At 41.1% G+C, this 20,984-nt stretch overlaps 1 protein-coding gene across 1 annotated transcript in view; it reads left to right on the top strand.

Annotated features, from left to right (window-relative positions):
* LOC135568162 (uncharacterized) overlaps positions 1-20,984 on the top strand; it is a 58,298-nt gene that overhangs the window by 20,409 nt on the left and 16,905 nt on the right. The window contains exons 5-7 of the mRNA XM_065015137.1: positions 6,359-6,587; positions 6,888-6,985; positions 7,442-7,564. Coding sequence (XP_064871209.1) covers positions 6,359-6,587; positions 6,888-6,985; positions 7,442-7,564 — 450 coding nt within the window. The remainder of the gene's footprint in view (positions 1-6,358; positions 6,588-6,887; positions 6,986-7,441; positions 7,565-20,984) is intronic.

The raw sequence follows: 20,984 nt of genomic DNA, 5'->3' as shown, positions 1-20,984 counted from the left end.
AGGTACCCTGCCCCTCTGACACTTAACCAGCAGATACAGAGCCCCCTCTAAGAACCACTAGGCTAGTGCCGAAGGATCTAACCACTAGGCTAACAGCAGATACAGAGGAACCACTAGGCTACCCTGCCGCCCTGACACTCTAACCACTAGGCTACCCTAACCCCTCTAGACTCTAACCACTAGGCTAGGAGCCACCTCTACACTCTAACCACTGGCTACCCTGCCACCTCTACACTCTAACCACTAGGCTAGACCCCTACACTCTAACCACTAGGCTAGCCACCTCTACACTCTAACCACTGATAGAACCTCTACACTCTAACCACTAGATACAGAGGAAGGTAACCACTAGGCTACCCTGCCAGGATCTAACCACTAGGCTAACCTGCCACCTCTACACTCTAACCACTAGGCTAGCCACCTCTACACTCTAACCACTAGGCTACCCTGCCACCTCTACACTCTAACCACTAGGCTACCCTGCCACCTCTGACACTCTAACCACTAGGCTACCTGGAAGGTAGACTCTAACCACTGGAAGGATGATGCCACCTCTACACTCTAACCACTAGATACCCTGCCACCTCTACACTCTAACCACTAGGCTACCCTGCCACCTCTACACTCTAACCACTAGGCTAGCCTCCTCTACAGGAAGACTAGGCTACCCTGGACCTCTACACTCTAACCACTAGGCTACCCTGCCACCTCTTCTAACCACTAGGCTACCCTGCCACCTCTACACTCTAACCACTAGGCTACCCTGCCACCTCTACACTCTAACCACTAGGCTACCCTGCCACCTCTAACTCTAACCACTAGGCTACCCTGCCACCTCTACACTCTAACCACTAGGCTACCCTGCCTCCTCTACACTCTAACCACAGAGGCTAGAGCCGCCTCTACACTCTAACCACTAGGCTACCCTGCCTCCTCTACACTCTAACCACTAGGCTACCCTGCCACCTCTAACTCTAACCACTAGGCTGGAAGGATGCCTCCTCTACACTCTAACCACTAGGCTACCTGAGGCCTCTAACTCTAACCACTAGGCTACCCTGCCGCCTCTACACTCTAACCACTAGGCTATGCCTCCTCTACACTTAACCACTAGCAGACCTCCTCTACAGAACCACTAGGCTAGGGAGTGCCACACCATTTAAAGTGATCGATTTTCAAAATGTTGCATAATATTTAAAAATAAAAAAAATGTGCATACTCAATCGGACGCTGGGTATTTGGTCGTTGGCTTTAACAGCAGATACAGAGGAAGAGGAGGGAGTGGAAGGATTATAGAACGTGACTTTAACAGCAGATACAGAGGAAGGTAGAGAGGAGGGAGTGGAAGGATGATAGAACGTGACTTTAACAGCAGATACAGAGGAAGGTAGAGAGGAGGGAGTGAAAGGATGATAGAACGTAACTTTAACAGCAGATACAGAGGAAGAGAAGGTAGAGAGGAGGGAGTGGAGGGATGATAGAACGTGACTTTAACAGCAGATACAGAGGAGGAGGGAGTGGAAGGATGATAGAACGTGACTAACAGCAGATACAGCGGAAGAGAGGAGGGAGTGGAAGGATGATAGAACGTGACTTTAACAGCAGATACAGAGGAAGAGAAGGTAGAGAGGAGGGAGTGGAGGGATGATAGAACGTGACTTTAACAGCAGATACAGAGGAGGAGGGAGTGGAAGGATGATAGAACGTGACTTTAACAGCAGATACAGAGGAGGAGGGAGTGGAAGGATGATAGAACGTGACTTTAACAGCAGATACAGAGGAAGAGAAGGTAGAGAGGAGGGAGTGGAAGGATGATAGAACGTGACTTTAACAGCAGATACAGAGGAAGAGGAGGGAGTGGAAGGATGATAGAACGTGACTTTAACAGCAGATACAGGGGAAGAGAAGGTAGAGAGGAGGGAGTGGAAGGATGATAGAATGTGACTTTAACAGCAGATACAGAGGAAGGTAGAGAGGAGGGAGTGGAAGGATGATAGAACGTGACTTTAACAGCAGATACAGAGGAAGGTAGAGAGGAGGGAGTGGAAGGATGATAGAACGTGACTTTAACAGCAGATACAGAGGAAGAGAAGGTAGAGAGGAGGGAGTGGAAGGATGATAGGTCCTCCGGGAAGTTTAGTTTTCCTCCATTTTCACTCAGCTGCCCACCTCCCTGTTCTGTAAGCTATACCCCCTCTAGACCAAGACAGGTAACCTGTGGTCTCTATATATATCCTCTAGACCAAGACAACTAACCTGTGATCTCTATATATATCCTCTAGACCAAGACAACTAACCTGTGGTCTCTATATATATCCTCTAGACCAAGACAACTAACCTGTGGTCTCTATATATATCCTCTAGACCAAGACAGGTAACCTGTGATCTCTATATATATCCTCTAGACCACATATGTCAGAGTCAAGGCCCGCGGGCCACATCCGGCCCGCAAGAAGGTTTTTTACGGCCCCTGGGATGATCTTGATTTATTATTAGAACCGAGCAGCAAGCCGGCAGCCCGGAAGATCTTTTACACGCACCAATACTACATTTCCCACAATGCAAAGGTGACGCACCGAGCAGTAGGCTGCTTCATTTCAATATTTATTGGCACAGCAGTCGTCAGCATCACAGTAAAATTAACTTTCAGATACCCATCAAAAATGGCAAAACGGAAGGTGGATACTGAGAACCGGGGTTTCAAACAAGGTGGGAGTCGGAGTATATGTTCACAGGTAGCTGGAAAACCTGTGTGTCTTCTGTGTGGAGAAAGTGTGGCGGTACTGAAAGAGTATAATCTGAGACGACATTATGAAAGCAGAAACACGCGGACAAAAACAAGAATATGGACATGGAACAAAGGCTACAAAAGGCAGAGGAATTAAAACGAGGCCTCAAATCTCGACAGGCTCTGTTCAAAAAGCCAAATCACAAGGCCAGGCTGCTGTCAAGGCCAGTTTTATTTTGGCAGAAGAGATACTAAATCAGCCCGGCCATTTACGGAGGGGATTTCATCAAAAACTGCATGATTAAAGTTTGTGACAGAGTTTGCCCAGAAAAAGGCAACTCTTTTTAAATGTGAGTCTGAGCAGAAACACCATTGCCGAGAGAGTAGACCAGTTGTCCATCAATCTAAAAGAGCAGCTTGTGAAAAAGGAAAAGATTTTATTGCATATTCCTTGGCTGTGGATGAGAGCACCGACATTTCTGACATTGCCCAGTTGTCAATTTTCATCCGCGAGTGGACTCCAACCTAAGCGTGACAGAGGAGTTTTGGCTTTACGTCCTATGCATGGCACAACTACGGGGCATGATTTGTATGAAGAGGTGTCAAGATGTGTAAATGAGATGGAGCTGCCTTGGGAAAAACTCGTGGGTTTGACAACCGACGGAGCACCTGCGATGTGTGGACACAGGAGCGGACTGGTGGCGAAGATACGGGAAAAGATGCAAGAGGAAAACGCGACAGGTGAGCTGACAGCTTATCATTGTATCATACACCAGGATTGTGCGGTAAAGCCTTGAAAATGGAGCATGTAATGAGCATCATCACGCGCACAGTTAACTTTATCAGAGCCAAGGTTTGAATCACCGCCAGTTCAAGGCATTTCTGACGGAGTTAGAAGGCATGGTGATTTGCCTTATCACACAGAGGTGCGATGGCTAAGCCAGGAAAGGTGCTTCAAAGATGTTTCGAGCTTCGTGAGGAGATTTGTCTGTTCTTGGACAGCAAGGAAAGACACAACACAACTCCGAGGACGAAATGTTTCTGTGTGAAATGGCTTTTCTGTGTGACATTACGAGTCATCTGAATGCAATAAACTTGCAGCTGCAGGGTCGGGATCGTGTCATCTCTGATATGTACAGTACAGTGAAGGCATTTAAAACCAAACTGACTCTGTGGGAGGTAGAGATGAGGAAAGAAAATTTGAGCCACTTTCCCAGCTGCCAGACCATGAAAGAGAAGCTCTCTACCAGTGCGTTCCCGAGCACACAGTTGGCTGATAAAATAGGTATGATTGCCGCTGACTTTCGACGCAGATTTGCTGACTTTGAAGCACAAAAAGCAGGTTGGAACTGCTCGGTAACCCATTTGCTGTTGACGTGGAAAGCTCACCACCAAACCTCCAAATGGAGTTGATTGACCTCAATGCAATGATGCACTGAGGGCAAAATATGCGGCAGTGGGTGCTGCGGAGTTCGCCCGTTTCCTCCCAGCACAATGCCCCAGCTGCGCATCCAGGCTGCTCAAACGTTGTCTATGTTTGGCAGCACATACCTGTGTGAACAACTGTTTTCTTTGATGAACCTGAACAAAACATCACACAGAAGTCGAAGGACTGCTGAACACCTCCACTCAATTCTGAGGATTTCTTCAGCTCAGAGCCTTACCCCGAACATTGATGAACTTGTGGAAAAGATGGGACACCACCAAGTATCACCCTCAACCTCAAACAAGTGAACATTACTGTGCAATCACATATTTAGAGTTTTTACTCAGTTCAAGTTTAAAAGTTAAAATTTAATATTTGTTTTCACTGCATGTTACTTCTCCTTAAACAAAGTGTTGTTTTTGATTAATAGATTTTTGCACTTTATTTTTTTGTATTTCAATCCAATTATATTTTAAAAATATTTCAGTTGAGTGGATGATAGAAAATTGCTATTATTGTTTTTTCTTTGAAGTAAATTTAGCCCACTTTTGCTAAAATAGAAAATATAGTCTACTGATGGTGCCTTGAATACCGTTTTCTTTCATTTAATGTTCATGTTATGGGGATATTTATATAAAGGAAATTTGTCTTTTGTGTCTGTTGAAAATTAAAGATTACTGACAGAGCCATAAGAAAATATTGCTTTATTTATCTGATCATATTGTAATATATTTGTTAGGTTTTCAGTAGGTTCAATTAGGTTCACTAGACTATATGCGTCATTTAAACAATTTTCAATGAACATTCGAACAGTCCGGCCCTCGTCTTGTAGCTGATTTTTTTATTTGGCCCTCCGTCCATTTGACTTTGACACCCCTGCTCTAGACCAAGACAGGTAACCTGTGATCTCTATATATATCCTCTAGACCAAGACAAATAACCTGTGGTCTCTCTATATATATATATCCTCTAGACCAAGACAACTAACCTGTGGTCTCTCTATATATATATATCCTCTAGACCAAGACAACTAACCTGTGATCTCTATATATATATATATCCTCTAGACCAAGACAACTAACCCGTGGTCTCTCTATATATATATATATATATCCTCTAGACCAAGACAAATAACCTGTGGTCTCTCTATATATATATATCCTCTAGACCAAGACAACTAACCTGTGGTCTCTCTAGGGAGTAGACCAAGACAACTAACCCGTGGTCTCTCTATATATATATATATATATCCAGAGAGAGAAGGTAGACCAAGACAAATAACCTGTGGTCTCTCTATATATATATATATATATATATATCCTCTAGACCAAGACAACTAACCTGTGATCTCTATATATATCCTCTAGACCAAGACAACTAACCTGTGGTCTCTATATATATCCTCTAGACCAAGACAAATAACCTGTGGTCTCTATATATATATATATCCTCTAGACCAAGACAACTAACCTGTGATCTCTCTATATATATATATATATATCCTCTAGACCAAGACAACTAACCTGTGGTCTCTCTATATATATATATCCTCTAGACCAAGACAACTAACCTGTGGTCTCTATATATATCCTCTAGACCAAGACAACTAACCTGTGATCTCTATATATATCCTCTAGACCAAGACAACTAACCTGTGATCTCTATATATATATCCTCTAGACCAAGACAACTAACCTGTGATCTCTATATATATATCCTCTAGACCAAGACAGGTAACCTGTGGTCTCTATATATATCCTCTAGACCAAGACAGGTAACCTGTGGTCTCTCTATATATATATATCCTCTAGACCAAGACAACTAACCTGTGGTCTCTATATATATCCTCTAGACCAAGACAGGTAACCTGTGGTCTCTCTATATATATATATCCTCTAGACCAAGACAGGTAACCTGTGATCTCTATATATATCCTCTAGACCAAGACAACTAACCTGTGGTCTCTCTATATATATATATATATCCTCTAGACCAAGACAGGTAACCTGTGATCTCTATATATATCCTCCAGACCAAGACAACTAACCTGTGGTCTCTCTCTATATATATATATCCTCTAGACCAAGACAACTAACCTGTGGTCTCTATATATATCCTCTAGACCAAGACAACTAACCTGTGATCTCTATATATATCCTCTAGACCAAGACAAATAACCTGTGATCTCTATATATATCCTCTAGACCAAGACAACTAACCTATGGCAGTACCTGAGGAGGAGCGGCCTGTCGGTGCGTCAGGAGCTCTTCCTTCCCAGGCTAGTCTTCCTCGCCCCAGACTGCCAGCTGGATGAAGAGTTGCGGAAGAGGAGGGAGCTGGTCTCCCACAGTCAAATAGATGAGTTCCTCCGCTCCTTCAGAGAGGGCTATGTAGCCTGGATATCAGACGCCCTGACTCCTGCCTGGCTGTCTGGTGAGTGGAGGAGGCGTTGTGACTTTTTGGGTCACAAATTAAAAAAAAATCTAATTTTTTGTAAATAAAAATGGATGTGTTGGATAAGAAAAGACTTTAAACTGTCATATTTCCCCAAAATATAGTGAAATAGGGGAGCTTTTCAATATTTCTAAGCTAATCCATATTTACTACTGTTAGCCTAGTCTGCCCTTCATTGCTTGCTGTACTGCTGAAGGTAGACCGAGATGCACATTTGCATGTGTTTTAAGCGTTTTGTAAATCCTGTGTTTTTTTGTTGGTTTCCTCCGTGTCCTGCAGGTCACCTGTCGTACCGTCAGATAGGTGAGCTGAAACAAGTGGTGAGGAAAATGGGGACCTGGGACCTGGTCAGACTACAGGGAGGAGAGCAGCTCAAGGTGGCTTTTACAACTTGATAGATATTAATAATAATAATTAGTATCTGACATTTCGCAGACGCTTTTATCCTAAACCACAAACAGGTGTGTGACTGTGTGTGTGTGACTGTGTGTGTGTGACTGTGTGTGTGTGTGACTGTGTGTGTGTGTGTGTGTGTGTGTGTACATTATAAATATGGTTGGCCCCGGGAATCGAACCCACAATCCGGGAGGTACCAGCACCGTGCTCTACCAACGGAGTCACTCAGGACTCCCATAGCCTTGTATTTCTACATTTTATTAATAATTGATTATAATACAAATAATTAGTAATAATTAGAATAATAATTAGAATAAAAATAATAATGTGAAAGCTACTTTCTAGTGCTGTACTGAAACCAAAAGACACTTTTTGTTTTACTGTGAAGTGTGTCATGAATGTGTTTAAATTAAAGTTTGTCTGTACTTGGTTTGAAGGGAGACTTCCGGAGCTGTCCTTACATCGCTCTGAACCGCCAGGAGACTGACACCATGGAGTTCTTCAAGATCAAAACCCTGTCTGCTAATTCGCTGTGGGCTCTGCTGGGACACGCCCCTCAGGTTGGTGCACCCCGCCCAGCCGTCAGAGTGACAACTAGTATTGAGCTGTGATTGGTTGATGCTGTTGTGATTCTGCTCACTGACTGAAAGACCCAATACAAGGGCTTAGAAAGGAGGGAGTGGCTTGCCTCTACAACTCCTTGGCCAGACTAGGATCTGAAATCAGAGGGGCAGAGAAGAGTGAAAAGCCTGTGTTAGGGATGGGGGTTTTAGGGTTCCCGGGTGACTCAGCGGTCTAAGGCACTGCATCTCAGCGCAAGAGGCTTCACCACAGACCCTAGTTCGATCCCGGGTTGTATCACAACCGGCCATGATCGGGGAATCCCATAGGGCGGCGCACAATTGGCTCAGAGTCGTCTGTGTATTTTCTGCTGCTCCAGTTGGCCTTTATCCAAACCTGATAGTCATTCTGACCGAGTGCTTAGGAACCCTTACTGCTGTACTGAGATGGAACAGAATTCAAATACATTTCGACTGTGGAATTCAGTTGCATACTGTGGAATTCAGTTGCACTAGACTGTGGAAAATAAGTTGCCTGTGGAATTCAGTTGCACTTCGACTGTGGAATTCCGTTGCCTGTGGAGACCAAGTTGCAACCGACTGTGGAATTCAGTTGCACTTCGACTGTCTATTCCGTTGCTAGACCACTGTGGAATTCAGTTAACCTGTGGAATTCTTGCACTATCGACTGTGGAAGACAACTTGCCTTGACTGTGGAATTCCGTTACACTAGACTGTGGAAGACAACTAACCTGTGACTGTGGGAATTCCGTTGCACTCTAGACTGTGGAATTCCGTTGCAACCTGTGGAATTCCGTTGCACTTCGACTGTATTCCGTTGCACTTGTGGAATTCCGTTACTGTGGAATTCCGTTGCACTTCGACTGTGGAATTCCGTTAGACCACTGTGAATTCCGTTGTAACTGTGGTTCCGTTGCACTTCGACTGTGGAATTCACGCAACATATTGCAGTGATTGCTTCATTATTTTATTTTAAATGATATTTGCTCAGTTGGCAGTATTATGTTGAATATTTCTGCTTCTTGATTCAGATTTCCGACTTACACAATACAACTAACAGAAATGTATTTTATAGCTGATATAGCTGTTTTGGTGGGAAGGGTAGGGCTGTGGCGGTCACCAAATTTCGTTGAACGGTGATTGACCCGTTAATTAACATAAACCCATTTAGCATCTCCTGGCTTCCACACAGCCCACAAGCCACTGATGCAGACCTTTGGAAGGAACATCTACATTTTAAAAAGTCTAATAAATCCATGTAATATAGTCGACCTACACCATAAATCCATGTGATATAGTCTACACCATCACAATAAATCCATGTAATATAGTCTACCTACACCATCACAATAAATCCATGTAATATAGTCTACCTACACCATCACAATAAATCATGTAATATAGTCTACACCATCACAATAAATCCATGTAATATAGTCTACACCATAAATCCATGTAATATAGTCTACACCATAAATCCAAGAATATAACCTACTGTAAATCCATGTAATATAGTCTACACCATAAATCCATGTAATATAGTCTACACCATAAATCCATGTAATATAGTCTACACCATCACAATAAATCCATGTAATATAGTCTACACCATCACAATAAATCCATGTAATATAGTCTACCTACACCATAAATCCATGTAATATAGTCTACACCATAAATCCATGTAATATAGCCTACCTACACCATCACAATAAATCCATGTAATATAGTCTACCTACACCATCACAATAAATCCATGTAATATAGTCTACACCATCACAATAAATCCATGTAATATAGTCTACCTACACCATCACAATAAATCCATGTAATATAGTCTACCAGCTACACATCACAATAAATCCATGTAATATAGTCTACACCTTCACAATAAATCCATGTAATATAGTCTACACCATCACAATAAATCCATGTAATATAGTCTACACCTTCACAATAAATCCATGTAATATAGTCTACACCATCACAATAAATCCATGTAATATAGTCTACATACACCATCACAATAAATCCATGTAATATAGTCTACCTACACCATCACAATAAATCCATGTAATATAGTCTACACCATCACAATAAATCCATGTAATATAGTCTACACCTTCACAATAAATCCATGTAATATAGTCTACACCATCACAATAAATCCATGTAATATAGTCTACACCATCACAATAAATCCATGTAATATAGTCTACACCATCACAATAAATCCATGTAATATAGTCTACCTACACCATAAATCCATGTAATATAGTCTACACCATAAATCCATGTAATATAGCCTACCTACACCATCACAATAAATCCATGTAATATAGTCTACCTACACCATCACAATAAATCCATGTAATATAGTCTACACCATCACAATAAATCCATGTAATATAGTCTACCTACACCATCACAATAAATCCATGTAATATAGTCTACCTACACCATCACAATAAATCCATGTAATATAGTCTACACCTTCACAATAAATCCATGTAATATAGTCTACACCATCACAATAAATCCATGTAATATAGTCTACACCATCACAATAAATCCATGTAATATAGTCTACATACACCATCACAATAAATCCATGTAATATAGTCTACCTACACCATCACAATAAATCCATGTAATATAGTCTACACCATCACAATAAATCCATGTAATATAGTCTACACCTTCACAATAAATCCATGTAATATAGTCTACCTACACCATCACAATAAATCCATGTAATATAGTCTACACCATCACAATAAATCCATGTAATATAGTCTACACCTTCACAATAAATCCATGTAATATAGTCTACCTACACCTTCACAATAAATCCATGTAATATAGTCTACACCTTCACAATAAATCCATGTAATATAGTCTACACCATCACAATAAATCCATGTAATATAGTCTACACAATAAATCCATGTAATATAGTCTACACCATCACAATAAATCCATGTAATATAGTCTACCTACACCATCACAATAAATCCATGTAATATAGTCTACACCATCACAATAAATCCATGTAATATAGTCTACACCATAAATCCATGTAATATAGTCCACCATGTCCATGTAATATAGTCTACCTACACCATCACAATAAATCCATGTAATATAGTCTACCTACACCATCACAATAAATCCATGTAATATAGTCTACACCATCACAATAAATCCATGTAATATAGTCTACACCATCACAATAAATCCATGTAATATAGTCTACACAATAAATCCATGTAATATAGTCTACCTACACCATCACAATAAACAACTCCCTTGGCCAGACTAGGATCCATGTAATATAGTCTACACCATCACAATAAATCCATGTAATATAGTCTACCTACACCATCACAATAAATCCATGTAATATAGTCTACACCATCACAATAAATCCATGTAATATAGTCTACATCCCATGTAATATAGTCTACACCATCACAATAAATCCATGTAATATAGTCTACCTACACCATCACCATAAATCCATGTAATATAGTCTACCTACACCATCACAATAAATCCATGTAATATAGTCTACTTACACCATCACAATGAATCCATGTAATATAGTCTACCTACACCATCACAATAAATCCATGTAATATAGTCTACACCATCACAATAAATCCATGTAATATAGTCTACACCATCACAATAAATCCATGTAATATAGCCTACACCATCACAATAAATCCATGTAATATAGTCTACACCTTCACAATAAATAAATCCATGTAATATAGTCTACACCTTCACAATAAATCCATGTAATATAGTTACACCATCACAATAAATCCATGTAATATAGTCTACACCTTCACAATAAATCCATGTAATATAGTCTACCTACACCATCACAATAAATCCATGTAATATAGTCTACACCATCACAATAAATCCATGTAATATAGTCTACCTACACCATCACAATAAATCCATGTAATATAGTCTACACCTTCACAATAAATCCATGTAATATAGTCTACCTACACCATCACAATAAATCCATGTAATATAGTCTACACCATCACAATAAATCCATGTAATATAGTCTACACCTTCACAATAAATCCATGTAATATAGTCTACCTACACCATCACAATAAATCCATGTAATATAGTCTACACCTTCACAATAAATCCATGTAATATAGTCTACCTACACCATCACAATAAATCCATGTAATATAGTCTACACCATAAATCCATGTAATATAGTCTACACCATCACAATAACTCCATGTAATATAGCCTACACCATCACAATAAATCCATGTAATATAGTCTACACCATCACAATAAATCCATGTAATATAGTCTACACCATCACAATAAATCCATGTAATATAGTCTACACCATAAATCCATGTAATATAGTCGACCTTCACAATAAATCCATGTAATATAGTCTACACCATCACAATAAATCCATGTAATATAGTCTACACCATCACAATAAATCCATGTAATATAGTCTACACCATCACAATAAATCCATGTAATATAGTCGACCTTCACAATAAATCCATGTAATATAGTCTACACCATCACTATAAATCCATGTAATATAGTCTACACCATCACAATAAATCCATGTAATATAGTCTACACCATCACAATAAATCCATGTAATATAGTCTACACCATCACAATAAATCCATGTAATATAGTCTACCTACACCATCACAATAAATCCATGTAATATAGTCTACACCATCACAATAAATCCATGTAATATAGTCTACACCATCACAATAAATCCATGTAATATAGTCTACCTAAACCATCACAATAAATCCATGTAATATAGTCTACCTACACCATCACAATAAATCATGTAATATAGTCTACACCTTCACAATAAATCCATGTAATATAGTCTACACCTTCACAATAAATCCATGTAATATAGTCTACACCATCACAATAAATCCATGTAATATAGTCTACACCATCACAATAAATCCATGTAATATAGTCTACACCATCACAATAAATCCATGTAATATAGTCTACACCATCACAATAAATCCATGTAATATAGTCTACACCATCACAATAAATCCATGTAATATAGTCTACCTAAACCATCACAATAAATCCATGTAATATAGTCTACCTACACCATCACAATAAATCATGTAATATAGTCTACACCATCACAATAAATCCATGTAATATAGTCTACACCTTCACAATAAATCCATGTAATATAGTCTACACCATCACAATAAATCCATGTAATATAGTCTACACCTTCACAATAAATCCATGTAATATAGTCTACACCATCACAATAAATCCATGTAATATAGTCTACACAATAAATCCATGTAATATAGTCTACACCATCACAATAACTCCATGTAATATAGTCTACACAATAAATCCATGTAATATAGTCTACACAATAAATCCATGTAATATAGTCTACACCTTCACAATAAATCCATGTAATATAGTCTACCTACACCATCACAATAAATCCATGTAATATAGTCTACACCATCACAATAAATCCATGTAATATAGTCTACACCATAAATCCATGTAATATAGTCTACACCATAAATCCATGTAATATAGTCTACCTACACCATCACAATAAATCCATGTAATATAGTCTACCTACACCATCACAATAAATCCATGTAATATAGTCTACACCATCACAATAAATCCATGTAATATAGTCTACACCATCACAATAAATCCATGTAATATAGTCTACCTACACCATCACAATAAATCCATGTAATATAGTCTACACCATCACAATAAATCCATGTAATATAGTCTACACAATAAATCCATGTAATATAGTCTACACCATCACAATAAATCCATGTAATATAGTCTACCTACACCATCACAATAAATCCATGTAATATAGTCTACCTACACCATCACAATAAATCCATGTAATATAGTCTACTTACACCATCACAATAAATCCATGTAATATAGTCTACCTACACCATCACAATAAATCCATGTAATATAGTCTACACCATCACAATAAATCCATGTAATATAGTCTACACCATCACAATAAATCCATGTAATATAGCCTACACCATCACAATAAATCCATGTAATATAGTCTACACCTTCACAATAAATCCATGTAATATAGTCTACACCTTCACAATAAATCCATGTAATATAGCCTACACCATCACAATAAATCCATGTAATATAGTCTACACCTTCACAATAAATCCATGTAATATAGTCTACCTACACCATCACAATAAATCCATGTAATATAGTCTACACCATCACAATAAATCCATGTAATATAGTCTACCTACACCATCACAATAAATCCATGTAATATAGTCTACACCTTCACAATAAATCCATGTAATATAGTCTACCTACACCATCACAATAAATCCATGTAATATAGTCTACACCATCACAATAAATCCATGTAATATAGTCTACACCTTCACAATAAATCCATGTAATATAGTCTACCTACACCATCACAATAAATCCATGTAATATAGTCTACACCTTCACAATAAATCCATGTAATATAGTCTACCTACACCATCACAATAAATCCATGTAATATAGTCTACACATAAATCCATGTAATATAGTCACACCATCACAATAACTCCATGTAATATAGCCTACACCATCACAATAAATCCATGTAATATAGTCTACACCATCACAATAAATCCATGTAATATAGTCTACACCATCACAATAAATCCATGTAATATAGTCTACACCATAAATCCATGTAATATAGTCTACACCTTCACAATAAATCCATGTAATATAGTCTACACCATCACAATAAATCCATGTAATATAGTCTACACCATCACAATAAATCCATGTAATATAGTCTACACCATCACAATAAATCCATGTAATATAGTCTACACCATCACAATAAATCCATGTAATATAGTCTACACCATCACTATAAATCCATGTAATATAGTCTACACCATCACAATAAATCCATGTAATATAGTCTACACCATCACAATAAATCCATGTAATATAGTCTACACCATCACAATAAATCCATGTAATATAGTCTACCTACACCATCACAATAAATCCATGTAATATAGTCTACACCATCACAATAAATCCATGTAATATAGTCTACACCATCACAATAAATCCATGTAATATAGTCTACCTACACCATCACAATAAATCCATGTAATATAGTCTACCTACACCATCACAATAAATCCATGTAATATAGTCTACACCTTCACAATAAATCCATGTAATATAGTCTACACCTTCACAATAAATCCATGTAATATAGTCTACACCATCACAATAAATCCATGTAATATAGTCTACACCATCACAATAAATCCATGTAATATAGTCTACACCATCACAATAAATCCATGTAATATAGTCTACACCATCACAATAAATCCATGTAATATAGTCTACACCATCACAATAAATCCATGTAATATAGTCTACCTAAACCATCACAATAAATCCATGTAATATAGTCTACCTACACCATCACAATAAATCCATGTAATATAGTCTACACCATCACAATAAATCCATGTAATATAGTCTACACCATCACAATAAATCCATGTAATATAGTCTACACCATAAATCCATGTAATATAGCCTACACCATCACAATAAATCCATGTAATATAGTCTACACCATCACAATAAATCCATGTAATATAGTCTACACCATAAATCCATGTAATATAGTCTACACCATCACCATAAATCCATGTAATATAGTCTACACCATCACAATAAATCCATGTAATATAGTCTACACCATAAATCCATGTAATATAGCCTACACCATCACAATAAATCCATGTAATATAGTCTACACCATCACAATAAATCCATGTAATATAGTCTACACCATAAATCCATGTAATATAGTCTACACCATAAATCCATGTAATATAGTCTACACCATAAATCCATGTAATATAGTCTACACCATAAATCCATGTAATATAGTCTACACCATAAATCCATGTAATATAGTCTACACCATAAATCCATGTAATATAGTCTACCTACACCATCACAATAAATCCATGTAATATAGTCTACACCATAAATCCATGTAATATAGTCTACACCATAAATCCATGTAATATAGTCTACACCATAAATCCATGTAATATAGTCTACACCATAAATCCATGTAATATAGTCTACACCATAAATCCATGTAATATAGTCTACACCATAAATCCATGTAATATAGTCTACACCATAAATCCATGTAATATAGTCTACACCATAAATCCATGTAATATAGTCTACACCATCACAATAAATCCATGTAATATAGTCTACACCATAAATCCATGTAATATAGTCTACACCATAAATCCATGTAATATAGTCTACACCATAAATCCATGTAATATAGTCTACACCATCACCATAAATCCATGTAATATAGTCTACACCATAAATCCATTATTTATTTTAGACCGGTGTAAAGAAACGGCTGTGGGCTAGAATTCCATGGCTTTATTTTATTTTATGTTATAGTATGAAGAAAACAATTGAACGTAGCTGAATGAAATGGAAAGGATATTTTCTCCAAACCGTTTGAGGAAGGCGCACGTAGCAGTAAAATGGAAAGGATATTTTCTCCAAACCGTTTGAGGAAGGCGCACGTAGCAGTAAAATGGAAAGGATATTTTCTCCAAACCGTTTGAGGAAGGCGCACGTAGCAGTAGGCTTACGAGCGCGAATGTTTCATTAGCGGGATAACGCCATTTATCAGAAGAGACCGCAGATGTGATTATGCATCTCATGCTTTGTTATAAAGGTGCATTTTAATGGTGAAAATGATCTTCCCCCAAACTGGAAACTCACGTGCTGCATATGTATCCCAGTTAGGCTCTACACCCTCTTGTTAGGCTCTACACCCCCTTGCTAGGCTCTACACCCCCTTGCTAGGCTCTACACCCCCTTGTTAGGCTCTACACCCCCTTGTTAGGCTCTACACCCCCTTGCTAGGCTCTACACCCCCTTGTTAGGCTCTACACCCCCAGTTAGGCTCTACACCCCCTTGTAAAGCAGATTAACGTATGCCAGTTAGGCTCTACACCACCAGTTAGGCTCTACACCACATTGTAAAGTGGATTAATGTATCCCAGTTAGGCTCTACACCTCCTTGTTAGGCTCTACACCCCTAGTTAGGCTCTACACCCCCTTGTAAAGCAGATTAATGTATCCCAGCTAGGCTCTACACCCCCAGTTAGGCTCTACACCCCCAGTTAGGCTCTACACCCCCTTGTTAGGCTCCTTGTTAGGCTCTACACCCCCTTGTTAGGCTCTACACCCCAGTTAGGCTCTACAACCCCAGTTAGGCTCTACACCCCCAGTTAGGTTCTACACCCCCAGTTAGGCTCTACACCCCCAGTTAGGCTCTACACCCCCAGTTAGGCTCTACACCCCCAGTTAGGCTCTACACCCCTTGTTAGGCTCTACACCCCCTTGTAAAGTGGATTAATGTATCCCAGTTAGGCTCTACACCCCCAGTTAGGCTCTACACCCCCAGTTAGGCTCTACACCCCCTTGTAAAGTGGATTAATGTATCCCAGTTAGGCTCTACACCTCCTTGTTAGGCTCTACACCCCCAGTTAGGCTCTACACCGCCAGTTAGGCTCTACACCCCTAGTTAGGCTCTACACCCCCTTGTAGCAGATTAATGTATCCCAGTTAGGCTCTACACCCCCAGTTAGGCTCTACACCCCCTTGTTAGGCTCCTTGTTAGGCTCTACACCCCCTTGTTAGGCTCTACACCCCCTTGTTAGGCTCTACACCCCTTGTTAGGCTCTACACCCCCAGTTAGGCTCTACACCCCTTGTAAAGTGGATTAATGTATCCCAGTTAGGCTCTACACCCCCAGTTAGGCTCTACACCCCCTTGTTAGGCTCTACACCCCCTTGTTAGGCTCCTTGTTAGGCTCTACACCCCTTGTTAGGCTCTACACCCCCTTGTTAGGCTCTACACCCCTTGTTAGGCTCTACACCCCCTTGTTAGGCTCTACACCCCCAGTTAGGCTCTACACCCCCTTGTAAAGTGGATTAATGTATGCCAGTTAGGCTCTACACCCCCAGTTAGGCTCTACACCCCCTTGTAAAGTGGATTAATGTATGCCAGTTAGGCTCTACACCCCCAGTTAGGCTCTACACCCCCAGTTAGGCTCTACACCCCCTTGTTAGGCTCTACACCCCCTTGTTAGGTTCTACACCCCCAGTTAGGCTCTACATCCCCTTGTTAGGCTCTACACCCCCAGTTAGGCTCTACACCCCCTTGTAAAGTGGATTAATGTATCCCAGTTAGGCTCTACACCCCCAGTTAGGCTCTACACCCCCAGTTAGGCTCTACACCCCCTTGTTAGGCTCTACACCCCCTTGTAAAGTGGATTAATGTATCCCAGTTAGGCTCTACACCCCCAGTTAGGCTCTACACCCCCAGTTAGGCTCTACACCCCCTTGTAAAGGGGATTAATGTATGCCAGTTAGGCTCTACACCCCCAGTTAGGCTCTACACCCCCAGTTAGGCTCTACACCCCCAGTTAGGCTCTACACCCCAGTTAGGCTCTACACCCCCTTGTTAGGCTTTACACCCCCAGTTAGGCTCTACACCCCCTTGTAAAGTGGATTAATGTATCCCAGTTAGGCTCTACACCTCCTTGTTAGGCTCTACACCCCCAGTTAGGCTCTACACCGCCAGTTAGGCTCTACACCCCTAGTTAGGCTCTACACCCCCTTGTAGCAGATTAATGTATCCCAGTTAGGCTCTACACCCCTTGTTAGGCTCTACACCCCCAGTTAGGCTCTACACCCCCAGTTAGGCTCTACACCCCCTTGTTAGGCTCTACACCCCCTTGTTAGGCTCTACACCCCCTTGTTAGGCTCTACACACCCAGTTAGGCTCTACACCCCCAGTTAGGTTCTACACCCCCAGTTAGGCTCTACACCCCCTTGTAAAGTGGATTAATGTATGCCAGTTAGGCTCTACACCCCCAGTTAGGCTCTACACCCCAGTTAGGCTCTACACCCCCAGTTAGGCTCTACACCCCTTGTAAAGTGGATTAATGTATGCCAGTTAGGCTCTACACCCCCAGTTAGGCTCTACACCCCCAGTTAGGCTCTACACCCCCTTGTAAAGTGGATTAATGTATCCCAGTTAGGCTCTACACCTCCTTGTTAGGCTCTACACCCCCAGTTAGGCTCTACACCCCCTTGTTAGGCTCTACACCCCCTTGTTAGGCTGTTAGGCTCTACACCCCCTTGTTAGGCTCTACACCCCCTTGTTAGGCTCTACACCCCCTTGTAAAGTGGATTAATGTATGCCAGTTAGGCTCTACACCCCCAGTTAGGCTCTACACCCCCAGTTAGGCTCTACACCCCCTTGTAAAGTGGATTAATGTATCCCAGTTAGGCTCTACACCCCCAGTTAGGCCCACCCCCAGTTAGGCTCTACACCCCCAGTTAGGCTCTACACCCCCAGTTAGGCTCTACACCCCCTTGTAAAGTGGATTAATGTATCCCAGTTAGGCTCTACACCTCCTTGTTAGGCTCTACACCCCCAGTTAGGCTCTACACCCCCTTGTTAGGCTCTACACCCCCTTGTTAGGCTCTACACCCCCTTGTTAGGCTCTACACCCCCAGTTAGGCTCTACACCCCCTTGTAAAGTGGATTAATGTATGCCAGTTAGGCTCTACACCCCCAGTTAGGCTCTACACCCCCAGTTAGGCTCTACACCCCCTTGTAAAGTGGATTAATGTATCCCAGTTAGGCTCTACACCTCCTTGTTAGGCTCTACACCCCCAGTTAGGCTCTACACCCCCAGTTAGGCTCTGCACCCCCTTGTTAGGCTCTACACCTCCTTGTTAGGCTCTACACCTCCTTGTTAGGCTCTACACCTCCTTGTTAGGCTCTACACCCCCAGTTAGGCTCTACACCCCCAGTTAGGCTCTACACCCCCTTGTTAGGCTTGTAAAGTGGATTAATGTATCCCTGTTAGGCTCTACACCCCCAGTTAGGTTCTACACCCCCAGTTAGGCTCTACACCCCCTTGTAAAGGGGATTAATGTATGCCAGTTAGGCTCTACACCCCCAGTTAGGCTCTACACCCCCAGTTAGGCTCTACACCCCCTTGTTAGGCTCTACACCCCCTTGTTAGGCTCTACACCCCCAGTTAGGCTCTACACCCCAGTTAGGCTCTACACCCCTTGTTAGGCTCCTTGTTAGGCTCTACACCCCCTTGTTAGGCTCTACACCCCCTTGTTAGGCTCTACACACCCAGTTAGGTTCTACACCCCCAGTTAGGCTCTACACCCCCTTGTAAAGTGGATTAATGTATGCCAGTTAGGCTCTATACCCCCAGTTAGGCTCTACACCCCCAGTTAGGCTCTACACCTCCTTGTAAAGTGGATTAATGTATGCCAGTAGGCTCTACACCCCCAGTTAGGCTCTACACCCCCTTGTAAAGTGGATTAATGTATCCCAGTTAGGCTCTACACCTCCTTGTTAGGCTCTACACCCCCAGTTAGGCTCTACACCCCCTTGTTAGGCTCTACACCCCCTTGTTAGGCTCTACACCCCCTTGTTAGGCTCTACACCCCCTTGTAAAGTGGATTAATGTATGCCAGTTAGGCTCTACACCCCCAGTTAGGCTCTACACCCCCAGTTAGGCTCTACACCCCCTTGTAAAGTGGATTAATGTATCCCAGTTAGGCTCTACACCTCCTTGTTAGGCTCTACACCCCCAGTTAGGCTCTACACCCCCAGTTAGGCTCTACACCCCCAGTTAGGCTCTACACCCCCTTGTAAAGTGGATTAATGTATCCCAGTTAGGCTCTACACCTCCTTGTTAGGCTCTACACCCCCTTGTTAGGCTCTACACCCCCTTGTTAGGCTCTACACCCCTTGTTAGGCTCTACACCCCCAGTTAGGCTCTACACCCCTTGTAAAGTGGATTAATGTATGCCAGTTAGGCTCTACACCCCCAGTTAGGCTCTACACCCCAGTTAGGCTCTACACCCCCTTGTAAAGTGGATTAATGTATCCCAGTTAGGCTCTACACCCCCAGTTAGGCTCTGCACCCCCTTGTTAGGCTCTACACCTCCTTGTTAGGCTCTACACCTCCTTGTTAGGCTCTACACCCCCAGTTAGGCTCTACACCCCCTTGTTAGGCTCTACACCCCCTTGTTAGGCTCTACACCCCCTTGTAAAGTGGATTAATGTATCCCTGTTAGGCTCTACACCCCCAGTTAGGTTCTACACCCCCAGTTAGGCTCTACACCCCCTTGTAAAGGGGATTAATGTATGCCAGTTAGGCTCT

The sequence above is a fragment of the Oncorhynchus nerka genome, unplaced genomic scaffold, assembly GCF_034236695.1.
Source record: "Oncorhynchus nerka isolate Pitt River unplaced genomic scaffold, Oner_Uvic_2.0 unplaced_scaffold_1665, whole genome shotgun sequence".
NCBI classification, from domain to species: domain Eukaryota; kingdom Metazoa; phylum Chordata; class Actinopteri; order Salmoniformes; family Salmonidae; genus Oncorhynchus; species Oncorhynchus nerka.
This window is presented reverse-complemented; position numbering and strand designations above follow the sequence as displayed.